The sequence below is a fragment of the Rhinopithecus roxellana genome, chromosome 17, assembly GCF_007565055.1.
Source record: "Rhinopithecus roxellana isolate Shanxi Qingling chromosome 17, ASM756505v1, whole genome shotgun sequence".
In the NCBI taxonomy this organism is placed as follows: domain Eukaryota; kingdom Metazoa; phylum Chordata; class Mammalia; order Primates; family Cercopithecidae; genus Rhinopithecus; species Rhinopithecus roxellana.
The window spans coordinates 11,008,028-11,025,186 of NC_044565.1; the positions used below are offsets into that span (position 1 = coordinate 11,008,028).

Genomic DNA, 17,159 nt, shown 5'->3' on the forward strand with positions numbered 1-17,159 from the left:
TATTCAGGGATTCCACTTCTTCCTGGTTTAGTCTTGGGAGAGTGTAAGTGTCCAGGAAATTATCCATTTCTTCTAGATTTTCTAGTTGATTTGCGTAAAGGCGTTTATAGTATTCTCTGATGGTTGTTTGTATTTCTGTGGGGTCGGTGGTGATATACCCTTTATCATTTTTTAAATTGACAGACCGCTAGCAAGACTAATAAAGAAGAAAAGAGAGAGGAATCAAATAGAAGAAATATTTATTGAGAATCTACTGTGTGCCAGGTGGAGTGATAAGCATTAGTGATAGAAAGATATATAAGACACAGTCTTAGTTCCAGGTAACTGAGAGTTCACTTGAGACCTGGCCATTAAAAACAAATCTCAGAAATATAACAAACCATCCATATACAAAAATTTTCAAAAACATTAATAAAGTATAGCTAACTTTTATGGAGCACTTACATGATCTCATTTAATTCCCACAACTACTACATGGGGTAGGAATAACTGAGGCTTAGTGAGGCTAAATACCTTGTCCAAAGTTGCACACCTAGAAAGTCATAGAAACTGCAGTTTAGACTTGGGCAACCTAATTTTGGAGCACCCATCCTTCTGAGAATGAGAGAAGCTGCTGTTGCTAATGTCTTGATAACAACACCAAGATGAATTAAAACACTAAGGGAATAAAATAATTAATTATGAGGAAAGCACAGGCAAACTAGGAAGATTTTGAGCAATGAGTCATATACACTTAACCCACAAAGAGAAATTACAAGCTATTTATGGGAGGATGCATTATTCAGAAGCAAATGGGAAGTTACTGGAAGAGTCATTGGCACTGACACAGGTAGAAAGCTGTTTTCCTGCATTTAAAAGCTCTTCTATACAATGCTAGCCACTAACCATTCTAAAGAAAGGCATCAGGCAGCCTTAGTGTACTCTAAGCTCTATGCCATTAGAGACATAACAAGTTCTTTCTGGTGACAGTCACAGAAGGCAGAAAAGAACATAGTCCATGCCTGATCTGTCATTGGCCAAAGAGAGAGAAAAAGAGCTTCTCTCTCACAGATTCATTTTGAGAACCCAATGAGAAGGGCTTTGACTGGTGGCCTAGGGAACTATGATTGCCTCAACCTGCGTCATGACCCATTCTGTGACCAGGAAGGTGGAGGTGTTACCGGAGAAAGGGGATATAGAGGATGCCAGGCTGACCAAGAGTAGCCTCCATGGGTATCAAAGTCATTGATTCACTCAACAAATATGTACTGATAATGCAGGATATACACCAGGACACAGAAATGAGTAAGACAAGTTCTAATGCCAAGGTGCTTACAGTTTAATGTAGAGGGAAAAGATATCAAGTAGTTTACAATTTAGGTGAGAAGACGCAATTATTGCACAAATAAAGCAATGGTGAACGATTCTACATGCTATATAATTAAGTGGTAAATTGCATGGTAGAGAACACAAGTGATGTGGTTGTTCTAAGAAGTGATGTAGTTGTTCTAAGAAGAGGAAAATCAATACAGTAGTAATGAACTTGAATTTGGATTTAAGGAATGAGTAGGGTTTGTCTGGAAGAGAACAGAGGAAGGAATTCAGAGGGAAGAAGAGGGAATTCAGAGGAAAAGACTGCTATGAGTACAGGGATGGAGATAGAAAGGTCAGTGAAGAGACAGGAGTGGACACAGTGAGAGCTCACGAATCACACGGCTAAGGCTGGTTGCCTTCCCTCCCCTGCCAGAACAATGTCAGTGGCTGCATGATGGTGGAAGGATCTACATGTGTCAGAATCTGACAGGAACCACACCCTTAGTTACCAACCCTCCCTCCTACCTAATTAGAGGGAGATGAGATAGGAGGGGGAGGAAGAGTGAAGTCATCCGCATGGGACCAGAAAGAGATCGACGGTATCAGAACAGTGGCCACTTCCATGTGTGCACAACCATGGAAAAGGCCAGTACAGCCCAAAAGGACTGAAGGAAGGTGAACTGTAACTTTAGTGTTGGATGAATTAAAACTGGTCCAAAAACCTTTGAACTCCATAATTTAGAGATCTCTACTTGACTTTGTGACTAAAATATTTTCATACATTTCCACTGCCTTAGAATGAAATACAAATGTTTTAGCATGGCAGAGATGGTCATTTTCATCTAATCCTTGCCTACCTTTAACCCTCACTCACACCTCTGCCTGACAGGCTCTGGTGTAGGGAATCATGGGCATTTCTCATGGGCACATCTTGCTTTTCATATCTCTGGGTCTCCTTTTTGAGTGGCCCTTTTCCTCTTTCTCTGCTTAGCCAATTCCTACTTGTCTTCCAAGACAGTGGTCCCCAGACTTTTTGACATGATGGGCTGGTTTCATGGAAGACAATTTTTCCACAGATGGGGGGTGGAATGGTTTTGGGATGAAACTGTTCCACCTCTGATCATCAGGGATTAATCAGATTATCATATAAGAAGCACACAATCTAGATCCCTCACGTGCACAGTTCACAATAGGATTTGCTCTCCTATAAGAATCTAATGTCACAGCTGATCTGACAGGAGGTGGAGCTCAGGCAGTAATGCTCACTTGCCACCACCCTTCCCTCCCCTCCTGCTGTGTGACCCGGTTCCTAACGGGCCACAGATGGTACCAGTTCATGGCCTGGGTGTTGGAGACCCCTGCTCTAAGACACAGTTTGAATATTTCTTCTTCTAGGAAGTGTAGGATTGTGGGTAACTTAGATTTACTTATTTGTGCTTATTTGCAGTTTTAATTTGTAATAAACATGAATATTTTTTAGTACGTAAATATCAAGGAAAATGTCATTAAGGTAAACAGAGTGACTGGAACAAGGGGAAAGACCACTATGTAGGACCACTCCACACTTTTTCTCCAAAGAAATCCTAGGAGGTAATTCAAAAATAAAAGTCTGGCCAGGTGTGGTGGCTCACGCCTGTAATCCCAGCCCTTTGGGAGGCCAAGGCGGGTGGATCACCTGAGGTCAGTTCGAGACCAGCCTGGCCAACATGGTGAAAGAAAGTCAAAACTAGGAGACTTTTTTTTTCCCCCATGGGGTTAGCAAAGATAACAAAAACAAACAAGGATAATTCCTAGTAGGAAAGTCTTATTTACTATTGGTGGAAGTGTGAATTGGTATGATCTTTTTGGAGAGTTTTTTTTGGCAATAACTGTCAAAAATGCATATATTGTTTTACCTCCTAGTAACTTTATTTCTAGAAATTCATTCCACAGAAAACATCCTCACAAATGCACAGTTATACACATAAACAGGAAAGGCTACATAATTTGTGGGCTCAGAGCAAAATGAAAATGCAGAGCCCTTTGTTCAAAAAGCAGGAAAAAAGTGCCATCGACAATACTAAAATATAAAACTTTTTCCTTTTCCTTTTTCCGATGATCTCTTTCTTAAGACATCATGGTGTGTGTGTATGTGTGTGTGCGTGTTGTTTTTTAATTGTGGTAAGAACACCATGCATGAAATCTACCCTTTTAACACATTTTTACATGTACGGTAGTACAGTATTGTTAATTCTAGGTATAATGTTGTATAGCAGATATCTAGAACTTATTCATCCTTTTCATCATGACATGGTTTTTAAAAGTTTGCTGCCGGGTATGGTGGCTCACGCCTGCAATCCCAGCACTTTGGGAGGCCGAGGCGGGCGGATCATGAGGTCAGGAGATCGAGACCATCCTGCCTAACACAGTGAAACCTTACTAAAAACACACAAAAAATTAGCCAGGCCTGATGGCAGGCGCCTGTAATTCCAGCTACTAGGGAGGCTGAGGCAAGAGAATGGTGTAAACTCAGGAGGCAGAGCTTGCAGTGAGCCGAGATAATGCCACTGCACTCCAGCCTGGGTGACAGAGTGAGACTCCATTTAAAAAAAAAAAAAAAACAAGTTTGCTATTAATATCACACTTCCTCAGCTGGCACCAGATACTTTCCAAGCAAGTGCAGACCCTCACAAGTGTCTGGGCAACTCAACACAAAAGGAAAGTGTGCTGGACCTTGACCCAGGTGTCCAGGCCTCTGCCCAGCAGGGGGAACAGAGGCCAGCAGTGGTCACTGGATGGCTGGTAAGTTGGCAAATGAGTGAGGTGTCCACTATGGAGTGGTGGGAAGGAAGCAGGAGGCAGGGCATGTGTGAGCCAAGGCTCAAAGCTCCTGGTGTATGCTCCATTGTTCCATCAAACTGCACAAATTCAAAGATAAAATTATTAAGAATTTTAAGACAGAAGCTACAGGACATCAAATCTCAAGCATGGGGGTCTTTCTGTACTTAGGAGCCTATGTGACTCCCCTGGTCATTAGCCCATGAAGCCAGCCCTGCATATGAGTCTGTTCATACAGCACTATTTATAATAGCAAAATATAATAAACCAATTGTTTACATTAGTGATTAAACAAATAAATTATGGTAAAATGACACAATAAAAAACCAGGTAGCCATTAAAAAAATGAGTCTGATCTATAAACACTGACACAGCTGTCCAACACACATGAACAAAGAAGGTTTCAGTAAATTAATTGTGTATGTGCATGTATGTATCTATAAAATATTAAGGTTGTTAATTAAAATATTGTGTGTGTGTGTGTATATATATATATATATAGATATAAAAATGTTAGAAGGGCTAGCCCAATCCCCTCAAAGTGATTAGGGGAGAAAGGAATTTTTACTTTTTATACCCATAAAATTTTAGTTTTCATTATTAGGATATATTGTTTCTGAAATAAAATGATTATTAAAAAATTCAACTCCAACATCTAGAAACATCTGTCTGAACCTCAATGAAATCTACTGGCTTCATTTACCATTTAACAACACAAAAAGACCATGGAAAATAATCTTTCTGACTTGTAAAAGACTGCTCATTAAAATTCTTACCATTCTTTTTACTTTGTTAAAAAAATTCTTACCATCATTGCTGGGATCCTCAACAGGAGACACTGAGTCCACATGCTCTAGGATTCCCTTTGTGACCTCAACGACCTGAAGCCTCCTGACTCTGGCTAGGTCTGTATCTTTCAACCCTTCCTCCAATTGTTTGACCACCTCTTTTCCAGGCTGAGAAGTCAGAATAGTAATCTGAAAATAAATCCAAGAATCAATGTGTCTATTCTCCCTGATGTACTGAGTGAGGAACATAACAGTTCCTACCTGGAGGATAAATACAGCATAAGTCTGTGGTGGTGGCTATTGTGTTTAATGCAAAAAGGATTTGGTTGTAACTTAAAATCAAATTTTATCTGACAGATTCTTGTGGGACAGGTTATCACAAGACCTTTCCAATCAGGCTGAGCTGACCCCAGAAAGTGACTGGTGAAACCATATTTGTGTTTTAGTCTTTTAAGACTGCTTGAGCCACTAGGAGCCTCTCATGGCTCAAAACACTTAGATTTTACAAGGTGATGAAATAAGATTCTTAAATTTTACACACTAAATGTATACCAAATATTAGAGAGCCTATATGCTCCTTTCTCTTAGTGATGCCTCCATCTCACATTCTCAGACTGATTTATCTCCTTGCTGGATCCACTCGAGCTATTTCTTTTGCTCTTTTGACTCTAAAATGTACTTATCCTTGACCAATATATCTCACTTGAAGGAATATTCAGGTGTCTGTATACAATTTGAATGTTTTATTCTATCTGAATGAACACAGTATATATATACAGTCCCACTCTGTTTCCCAGGTTGGAGTGCAATGGCGCAATCTTGGCTCACTGCAACCTCCGCCTTCCAGGGTCAAGTGATTCTCCTGCCTCAGCCTCCAGGGTAGCTGAGATTACAGGCACGTGCCACCACACCCGGGTAATTTTTTATTTATTTTTAGTAGAGACAGGGTTTCACCATGTTGGTCAGGCTGGTCTCAAACTCCTGACCTCGTGATCCGCCCGCCTTGGCCTCCCAAAGTACTGGGATTACAGGCGTGAGCCACCATGACTGGCCCCTCTATATTATTATTAGCAGTTTCCTCTTGAACTTTTAAACTCTGGAAGGTAATCATTAAACGTATGCAATTCTCATTTGTAGTTAGACGTTTTTGATCCATGAAGAGGGATGTAGATTAAAGCACTATTACTATTATTTTAAAAGACTTTATTTTTTTGAGAAGTTTTAGGTACACAGCAAAACTGAAAGGAAGGTACAGAGATAGCCCATATACCCCTTGTCCCACATATACATGGCTTCCCTCATTATCAGTATCTTCCACCAAAGTCGTTGCAATTGCTGAACCTATACTGACACATCGTAATTACCCAAAGTCCACAGATTACATTAGGGTTGACTCTTGGTGTAGTACATTCTATGAGTCTAGACAAATGCATAATGACATGTACCCATCAGTATAATAAATATCATATTGAGCCTTTTCACCACCCTAAGAATCCTCTCTGCTCTGTCTATTCATCCCTTCTTCTCCTCAACCCCTGGCAACATTGATCTTTTTACTATTGCCATAGTTTTGCCTTTTCCAGAATGTCATATAGTTGGGGATATATATGCAGCCTTTTCAGACTGGCTTCTTTCACTTAGTAATATGCATTTAAGGTCCCTTCATATCTTTTTGTGGCTTGATAGCTCATTTATTTTTAGTGCTGAATAATATTCCATTGTCTGGATGAATCATAGTTTATTTATCCATTCATCTACTGAAGGATATCTTGGTTGCTTCCAAGTTTTGGCAATTACGCATAAAGCTGCCATAAATACCCATATGCAGGTTTTTGTGTGGACAGGTTTTCAACTCCTTTGGGTAAATGCCAAGAAGCATGATTTCTGGATTATATGGTAAATATATGTTTAGTTTTGTAAGAAACCATCAAACTGTCTTTCAAAGTGGCTGTGCCATTCTACATTCCCATCAGCAATGAATGAGAGTTCCTGTTGCTCCACATCCTCACCAGCATTTGGTGTTGTCAGTGTTCTGGAATTTAGCCATTTTAATAGGTATGTGGTGGTATTTCATTGTTGTTTTAATTTGCATTTCCCTGATGACACATGATGTGGAGCATCTTTTCATGTTTGTTTACCATTTGTGTACTTTCTTTGGTGAGGTGTCTGATAAGGTCTTTGGTCCATTTTTAAAAATTTTATTTTGTTTTTAATTGACACATAATAATTGTATACATTTACGGGTACAGTGTGATGTTTTGACACATGTATACATTGTATAATGATCAAATCAGGATAATTAGCATATCTATCACTTCAAACACTTCTCATTCATTTGTGATGAGAACATTCAAAATCCTCTCTGCTAACTATTTTGAAATACACATTATTGTTAACTATAGTCATGCTATTGTGCAACAGAACACCAGAACTTATTCCTCCTATCTAATTGTAACTTTGCACCATTGGCCAACCTCTCCTCATCCACCCTTTCCACCCTTTCTCCCTACTCTCCTCAGCCTCTGATAACCGCTATTCAACTCTCTACTTCTATGAGATCAATGTTTTTAGATTCCACAAATGAGTGAGATTATGCAGTACTTGTCCTTCTGTGCCTGGCTTATTTGACTTAATATAATGTTCTCTAGACTCATCCATGTTGTCACAAACAACAGGCTTTTATTCTTTTTTATGAAGGAATGGTATTCCACTGTGTAGAAATACTACATTTTAAAAATCCATTTATCTATTGACAGACACTCAGGTTGATTCCATATCTTGGCTATTGTGCACAGTGCTGCAATAAACCTAGGAGTGAAGATATCTCTCCAACACACTGATTTCATTTCCTTTGGATATATACCCAGTAGTAGGATTGTTGGATTATATGGTAGTTCTGTTTTTAATTTTTTGAGGAACCTTCATATTGTTCTCCATAGTGGCTGTACTAATTTGCATTCTTACCAACAATGTAAGGAGGGTCCCCCTTCTCCACCTCCTCACCAATATTTGTTATTTTTAAAATCTTTTTTATAGTAGCCATTATAACTGGGGTGAAGTAATATTTTATTGTGGGTTTGATTTGCATTTCTCTGATTAGTGATGTTGAGCATTTTTTCACCTACCTGTGGCCATTTGTATGTCTTCTTTTGAGAAGTGTTTATTCAGCTCTTTCAAATTATTCATTTTTTCCCTATTGAGTTGTTTGAGTTCCTTATATATTCTGGATATGAATCCCTTGTCAGATGCATAGTTTACAAATATTTTCTTCCATTCTGTAGGCTCTCACTTCACTCTATTTTTTTTTTTTTTTTTTTTTGAGACAGGGTCTCACTCTGTTGCCCAGGTTGGAGTGCAGTGGTGCGATCATGGCTCACTGCAGCCTTGACCTCCTAGGCTCAATTGATCCTCCTGCCTCAGCTTCCCATGTAGCTGAGACCACAGATGCATGCCACCATGCCTGGCTAATTTTTGTATTTTTTTTTTGTAGAGATGGGGGTCTCACCATGTTGACCAGGCTGGTCTGGAACACCTAGACTCAAGTGATCCTGCTGCCTTGACCTTTCAAAGTGCTGGAATTACAGGTGTGAGCCACTGCACCTGGCCCACTTCATTTTTTTGATTGTTTCCTTTGGTGTGCAAAAGCTTTTTGGTTTGATTAAATTCCATTTGTCTATTTTTGCTTTTGTTGCCTGTGCTTTTGAGGTCTTATTAAAAAAAAAAAAACTTGGCCGGGCGCGGTGGCTCAAGCCTGTAATCCCAGCACTTTGGGAGGCCGAGACGGGCGGATCACGAGGTCAGGAGATCGAGACCATCCTGGCTAACACGGTGAAACCCCGTCTCTACTAAAAACTACAAAAAAAAAAAAACTAGCCGGGCGACGTGGCGGCGCCTGTAGTCCCAGCTACCCGGGAGGCTGAGACAGGAGAATGGCCTGAACCCGGGAGGCGGAGCTTGCAGTGAGCTGAGATCCAGCCACAGCACTCCAGCCTGGGTGACAGAGCAAGACTCCGTCTCAAAAAAAAAAAAAAAAAAAAAAAAAAAAAAACAAAAAACTTGCCCAGACCAATGTCATGAATTGTTTCCCTTATTTTAAGTCAGGGTCTTGCTCTGTTGCCCAGGCTGGAATGCAGTGGTATGATCATAGCTCTCTGTAATCTTGAACTCCTGGGCTCAAGGGATCCTCTTGCCTTAGCCTCCTGGGTAGTTGGAACTACAGGCATACACCACCACTCTAAGCTAGTTTTTCCAAAAAGTTTTTTTTTTGTAGTGGCAGGGTCTCACTATGTTGTCCAGGCTAGTCTTGAACGCCTGACCTCAAGTGATCCTCTTATTTCAGCTCCCAAAGTCTTGGGATTACAGGCATGATCTACTGCACCTGGTACTTGTTCCAGATTTTAGAGGAAAAGCTTTCACCTTTTCCTCATTCAGTATGAGTTAGCTGTGGGTTTGTCATATATGGTCTTCATTGTGTTGAGATACACTCTTTCTGTACCTATTTTGTTGAGAGTTTTTATCATGAAGTGATGTTGAATTTTATTGAATGCTTTTTCTGCATCCATGAAGATGATCATATGGTTTATGTCTTTCATTCTGTTAATGTGATGTGTCATGTTTATCGATTTGCATATGGTGAACCATCCTTGCATCCCTGGGACAAATCCCTCTTGATTATGCTAAATGATCTTTTTGATGTGCTATTGGATTTGGTTTGCAAATATTTTAAGGGTTTTTGCATCTATGTTCATCAGAGATATTGGCCTATTCTTTTTTTTTTTTTTTTTGTGAGACGGAGTCTCGCTCTGTCGCCCAGGCTGGAGTGCAGTGGCCGGATCTCAGCTCACCGCAAGCTCCACCTCCCGGGTTTATGCCATTCTCCTGCCTCAGCCTCCCGAGTAGCTGGGACTACAGGCACCCGCCACCTCACCTGGCTAGTTTTTGTATTTTTTTTTTTAGTAGAGATGGGGTTTCACCGTGTTAGCCAGGATGGTCTCGATCTCCTGACCTTGTGATCCGCCCGTCTCGGCCTCCCAAAGTGCTGGGATTACAGGCTTGAGCCACCGCGCCTGGCCGGCCTATAGTTTTCTTTTTTATTGTGCCCTTGTCTGGTTTTGGTATCAGGGTAATGCAGGCCTTGTAGAATGAGTCTGGAAGAGTTCTCTCCACTTCAAGTTTGTAGAGTAGTTGAGAAAAATTGGTATTAGTTCTTCTTTAAATGTTTGGTAGAATTCAGCAGTGAATCTATGAGGTCTGGGGCTTTTCTTCAATGGAAAACTTTTATTACTGATTCAATCTCATTACTCGCTGTTGGTCTGTTTAGGCTTTCTATTTTTTCATGATTCAGTCTTAGCAGATTGTATATATACAGGAATTTATCCATTTCTTTTAAGTTTTCCAATTTGTTGGCATATAGTTCTTCATAATAGTTTATAATAATCCTTTGTATTTTGTGGTATCAGTTGTAATGTCTCCTTTTTAATCTCTGATTTATTTGAATCATCACTCTTGTTTTCTTAGTCTAGCTAAAACTTTGTGATTTTGTTTATCCTTTCAAAAAAACAGTTCTTTTTAGTTCAAGACCAGCCTGACCAACATGGAGAAACCCCATCTCTACTAAAAATACAAAATTAGCCAGATGTGGTGGCACATGCCTATAATCCCAGCTATTAGGGAGGCTGAGGCAGGAGAATTGCTTGAACCCGGGAGGTGAAGGGTGCAGTGAGCCGAGATGGCGCCATTGCACTCTAGCCTGGGCAACAAGAGTGAAACTTCATCTCAAAACAAACAAACAAAACAAACAAAAAACAGACAAAAAACTAGTTCTTTTTTAATTGAACTTTTATATGTGTGTGTGTGTGTGTGTTTGTTTTTGTTTTTGTTTTTTAAAGAGACAAGGTCTTGCTCTGTCACCCCAGTGGTATAATCATAGCTCACTGCAGCCTCAAACTCCTGGGCTCAAGTAATCTTCCCACCTCAGCCTCCCAAGTAGCTAGTACTACAGGTGTAGGTGTGTGCACCATACCTGGGTAATTTAAAAGTTTTTTTTGTAGAGATGGGATCTCACTATGTTGCCCAGGCCTGTCTCCAACGCCTGGCCTCAAGCGATCCTCCTGCCTTAGCCTCCCAAAGCGTTGTACTATTTTTTTTAGCCTCTATTTCTTTTATTTTTATTCTGATCATTACTATTTTTTCCTTCTATTAATTTTGGGTTTAGTTTATTCTTGCTCTTCTAGTTCCTTGAGGTGCAATGTTAGGTTGTTTATTTGAGATCTTTCTTCTTTTTTGATGTAGGCATTTATTGCTATAAACTTCCCTCTTTTGCTGTATCTCATAGGTTTTGGCATATTGCGTATTCATTTTCATTTGACTCAAGAAGATTTTAAACTTCATTTTTAATTTCTCCATTGACCCATTGGTTGTTCAGGAGCATGTGGTTTAATGGTGTTCTCTGAGCTTCCTGGATCTGTGGTTTGGTATCTGACTTTAAGAAATTCTCAGTCATTATTGTTCAAATGTTTCTTCTGTTTCTTTCTTTGTTTTCCTTCTGGTATTCCTGTTACATGTAAGTCATACCTTTTGTAGTTGCCCCACAGTTCCTGAATATTCTATTCTGTTTTTTTTTTCCAGTCTTTTTTCTCTTTGCTTTTTCAGATTTGAAAGTTTCTATTGATACATCCTCAAGCTCAAAGATTCTTTCTTCAGCCATAAGTCTACGAATAAGTTCATCAAAGACATTCTTCACATCTATTACAGTGTTTTTGATCTCTAGCACCTTTTTTGATTCTTTCTTAGGATTTCCATCTTTCTGTTTACATTGCCCATATGTTCTTTCATTCTGTCTACTTTATCCATTAGAGCCTTAGCATATTAATCATAGTTGCTTTAAATTCTGCGGTCTGAGAATTCCAGTGTCTCTGCCATGTCTAGTTCTGATGCTTGCTCTGCCTCTTCAAACTGTGTTTTTTGTCTTTTAGTATGCTTTTTATAGTTGTACATGATGTTCCAGTCTAAAGGAGCTGCTATAAGCAGGCCTTTAGTAATGTGTGGTAAGGGATAGAGGGAGGGGAAGTATGATTAGGTCTCAGTCTTTTAGTGAACCTATGCCTCTGGACTGTGAACTTTACAAGTGTCCCTCAGTTTTTTTCTCTCCCTACTTAGGTGGGACAGGATGGGTAGAGTGGGCTGAAGGTGAGTATTTCCTTTCTGCTACATTGAAGGACACAGCTGGGTGTAGTTTGGTATTTCCCTTCTTCCAGGTCATTTAGACTCTGATAAAATCCCAGGAGGTTAGGGGTTAGGTTCTGTTTAACTAGTTTCTCCTGAGTAACTACCTGTTAGGGTAGTTTCTTTATACCTGTTAAGAACAGAGTGCTCTGGTATATTTCAAAATGGTTCATTTTTCCCTCTCCCTGTCAGAGGCATGAGGGAATTTTCCCCTCATGTTCACTATGACAACTTGGTTGAGCTCCTGGAGGTAAAACTCACAAAAGCGTGGAGTGGTAGGATCATAGTTCAGTGCAACTTTGAACTCCTGGGCTCAAGCCATCTTCCTGCTCCAGCCTCTCAAGTAGCTAGGACTATAGGTGCACACCACCAAGTCTGGCTAATCTTTATTTCTTGTGGAGATGGAGTCTTGCTAAGTTGTCCAGGCTGCTCTTGAACTTCTGGCCTCAAGGTGATCTTCCTGCCTTGGCCTCTCAAAGTGCTGGGATTACAGGTGTGAGCCACAATGCTCATCCTCTCCTAGAATTTAAGACTTGTCCACACCTAGCCTGTAGCAATGTCAATGACAGTTTCCTATTCTAGCGCTGGCTCCTGTGGAGGTTTCTATTCCAGTATGTTGTGATTCTCTATATTTGTCTGGTTGTCTCTCCCATTTTGGAGGCAACAGTTTGCCCTGTGACCTCACTTCTCAGGGATCTAAAAAAATATTGTGGATTTTTTAGTTTGTTAAGCTTTTTACTAGTTGTTAGAATGGAGTGGCAACTTCCAAGCTCCTTACATGAAGAAATGGAAACCAGCAATCCCACACGATTATTTTTTGTCCTGTCTGTTTGATCCCTGAGGTTACAAGAGATCAAAACTGTCTTAACTCGCACTTGCTCATGTGCCCAATGGAGTATCCAGCCACGCCCTTATTTATATTTTTAAGATTGGCTCAGTCTGGCACTCTTGCATTTGCACACTTGCTAATCCCAAGAAAATTTACTCAATTTGATGCCAAGATTTGATTAAAAACAACTGTAAATTCCTAAGAGCACCAAGGTAAACATAAATACAGCTACCAATGTAGGCAGTTTAACATTTGCTTTACAATTTCCGAAAACCCAGAGGCAGATGGCATATTCAGATTTTATTTTGATTTCAGTTTTTCCTTATAATTCACTTCAGTCTATGTTTTTAGAGCTCTTCTCTATAACTATCTCTACATTAAGAACTGTACAGGTTATAGGAAGAAGAGAAACATGTCCTCTGCCTGTAGTGAGCTGAAAATCTAGCTTTGAATATTACATCCAGAGTGAATCAAAGAGAGAACAACGTAAGGATGATAAACAATGACCTATATGGACTGAAATCAGAACACAGCTTGGAGTCAGTCCTAAAGGCCAGCATCACTTACCTCCAGGGAGGTATAGGTCAGAGCTGCCCTTGTGGTCACATGTGTGCTGTATTGTTTGAATTGCTGGAGCCCATCTTCTACTGCCAGCCGCAGAGAAGCGCCTTGTGATCTGAAACAGCCTTCTCTCTGTAACATGCGGAGCTCTGAAATGCAGGTCTGCAACCTAGGAAAGTTCCCTTTCACTTGCTGCAGAGAAAAATGAATCAAAGACACAAGTCTTTAGGGACCAGGTTTCAGATTAATTGGCAGTCTAAATTTATTATAAATAACTAAATTTATTATAAATAATTCCTCAGCAGTTCCTTCCCTTCCTGAAAATTTGTTTATTTGACCAACATCTACTGAATGCCTACTGTGTTCTAGGCACTGCACCAAAATCTTCCCTACACCAGAGGAAGGAAAATTTGCAGCCATAAAGGTTTTGATTATGTAGAGTTACCAGAAACATGAAAGGAAGTGTTTTAACTCATTCACTCACACAAAGGGAAATCCAGTTGTGTGAATGCTTAGTTTTACTTTGGGGTGACCTGCAAACTGCAGGCCAGACAGTGTTTACCATAGACTTTATCTTCATTTCTTAGTCAGTCTAGGCACCAAAAGCTTCTCTATTTAAAAATGATGTTTTCCCAGAAGTGAGAATTTTGATGTGGTTGATCACTTCAGAATTCATACGTCCTATCTGATACACTCTTTAGGATAACTTCAGTAAAGAAGAGATACTTGGGTTAGTCTGCAGTCAGCTTAAGGGGCCAACATGTTAACCTAGACAAGCAACCTTTTGGTTCTCCTCATCTACCTTTATAAGAACTTGCTCTTACGAGTCAACTAATTTAATCTGATACTAGATCAATGTTACTTCTCCTAAGGATATATGCATTTTGATAAATGTGGACTGAAGATTTGTGACATCATTTGAAGGGATTCCATGCATCAATAGTAGGTGGAGGGTGAGGAAGAATTACATTTTGGGACACGGACAGCTTCCTGACCAAAGAGCAGAACTGAGTGATATCTGCAATGCACATAAAATCCATGAACATGAGCTGTAAACCTGCCAGAATACAAAGATGGCTTAAGTCACCCCCTTCCTGGGCTTAGCTCCACAGTTGCTTACATTCTTCTCTCCCCAAGTCTTTGGGGTGAAAACACAAGAAATTGGATATAATTCTTGCACAAAGAAAACTTGTAATGTAGATAGGAAAATAAGAAAACTGAGAAAGAAATGAGAAGAAATCACACCACAGGTGTAGCCTAGTAGGCTTTAAGCACTTCTTCTCATGTACCCCATAAAAGAATCTGAAAAACAATGTACCCCCTTATACATTTTTAAGTGAACATCTATATTTTAAAATTCCAACTTTATAAGTGGTTGCTAAGGATGTAACTTCCAGCATATTTTAAATATCAACATTTAAAAATAAAAATATAATATAACTCTTCAAAACAGTCCAATTGAATCTAAATGCCATGGTGATTTGATACTTACCATTATTCAATGTTAAAAGTACATGAACAAGCTCTTTTTTCCCCCAAGAGATAGAAATTTAGATTGTTCCTTTTTCTCCTTGAACCCATATTTCCATTTCACTTTCCCTGAGAGTTTTATCATAATGTAAAAGAAATTTTATGCTTGGCAACCTTTTATTGATTATCCCATCATACTTCTCTGCATCAAAAATAGCTATATTTTGCAAGAATTCTAAATTTCCTATGAGCATAAGCTCTAAGGGGCACTCTAGATTAAGTTATTATTAGAATTATCATTCATATACAGTTTATTAAAACAACATGTATATACCAATTTCAAGAAATAATTATTGGCATTAAACATAGCTTTAATTGGAAATGTTCCTCTTGATAATTGGAAATGTTCCTCTTAATGGCATAGACAGGCTGGGATCTTCTTTCAATTAGCTCAGGTTTATGTGAATAAATAAAATAATTACTGCTCAAATGATACAACATTCAGTATCAATTTTTATTCCTATTTTATTTATTTGGTGGCCAAAATGTGTTGAGCTTATTGCATCACTGTAAACAGAGAAAAATCTTGTTTTCTCTTGACCAGATACCCAAAAGGCTATAAAAGAAATGTAACTTAACTCCAATTTGAGAATATGTACTAAAAATTTTAAGCCTCACCTTGGTATTTTTAAAAGACTAAATGTGATACCCTATACGGCATTTCCATGTCATAAATTCATTCTATTACATCTTATATATAAAAATGCTGCACATTGTTCTAATTATGTGTCTGCAGTTGTACTGCAACTATAGGACAGTCACAGAATGATTCACAATGGCTGGAATCTAAGCCTTACTTCTCAGTGATCAGGGCAGTCCAGCCTGGTGATGCCATATAGGGTGTCATTATTAGATGACACCTAGAACCAGCCACAACTTCAGACCGAGCTTGTCTGTGTCTACAATTGTGATGACATATTACTATGGATTTAACAATAAAAATTCCAAACTAACGCAGGAACAGAAAACCAAATACTGCATGTTCTGACTTATAAGTGGGAGCTAAATGATGAGAACACATGGACACATAAAAAGGGACAACACACACTGGGGCCTGTCAGAGGGTGGAGTGTGGGAGGAGGGAGAGGACCAGAAAAAATAACTAATGGGTAGTAGGCTTAATACCTGGGTGATGAAATAATCTGTACAACAAACCCCCATGACACAAGTTAACCTATGTACCTGCACATGCACCCTTGAACTTAAAATAAAAGTTAAAAAAATTCATACCATTTGTTTTACGAGTAGCTGGGGAAAAATAAGCAATTATTCCATTTTATGTCCTTCTCATGTTTTAAAATAAGCAATGTCCTATATTTCTATTACCTAAGGTTCTGAAGTAAAAACATTATAATAAATATACATATCCTTGAAAACTCTTAGCAGTTCTAGTGTTTAATACTCCCACTTCTTTGGCAATGTCGAATCTGCAAACTGACTGCTCAGTCTGGGCACATGTCAACCATGGAGAATGTGCAGGTCCCGTGAATTTCAAATGGTTCTCTGGAGTAAAGCAAGATATTGACCCATATTTTAAAGCTAACAGCAAACATTTAACCACAGGAACCAAGGACTCAAATTCAAAGCTACCGTCTTATTCTGATTAGCCTCTATGATGATATGGCTGGGGGAAATCTAGTAGCAAGTGAAGGTCAGGAGAAGATGTGGTACACGGAAGGCAAGTGGGTAAGCGATATCAAGTGAGAGATGGGTGAAGGAATTCCATGATCACGGATGTAATCAGCAGCCACAGTAACGGACCTGTCTGCCCCGCTCTGCAGAGGCCTCATATGGAGCTCCCACCCCACATGCAGACAGTTAACTCCAGGCCAAGAGTGCTCAGCTTGCAGGGCCATGCTCTCCCACCAGACACTATTTGTACCTGTCAAGTGCCACCAATTTAAACTGAAAATGCAAGTCAGTGAATCCTCTCTGTGTGAAGAAAAAGAAACAGAACAGAAAAATGTTTTTAGCAGGTGAAAATCTAATGCTCTTCAGACTGTAGCAGGGCCTTTGAACACCTTCAGTCACAACAGTAGCTTCTGAGGTGTGGGTGTTGTGGGTCAGAAACAATCCTCGATCCTCAGGCCTCCCCTGCACACCTGTTTCCAGGCACT

At 39.5% G+C, this 17,159-nt stretch overlaps 1 protein-coding gene across 1 annotated transcript in view; it reads right to left on the reverse strand.

Moving 5' to 3' along the window:
- The window catches only part of M1AP (meiosis 1 associated protein), a 99,934-nt gene that overhangs the window by 49,185 nt on the left and 33,590 nt on the right, over nucleotides 1–17,159 (reverse strand). Inside the window, exons 3-4 of the mRNA XM_030921722.1 lie at nucleotides 13,519–13,704; nucleotides 4,919–5,087 (exon numbers count right to left, since the gene is read on the reverse strand). Of these exons, the coding sequence (XP_030777582.1) occupies nucleotides 4,919–5,087; nucleotides 13,519–13,704 (355 nt within the window). The remainder of the gene's footprint in view (nucleotides 1–4,918; nucleotides 5,088–13,518; nucleotides 13,705–17,159) is intronic.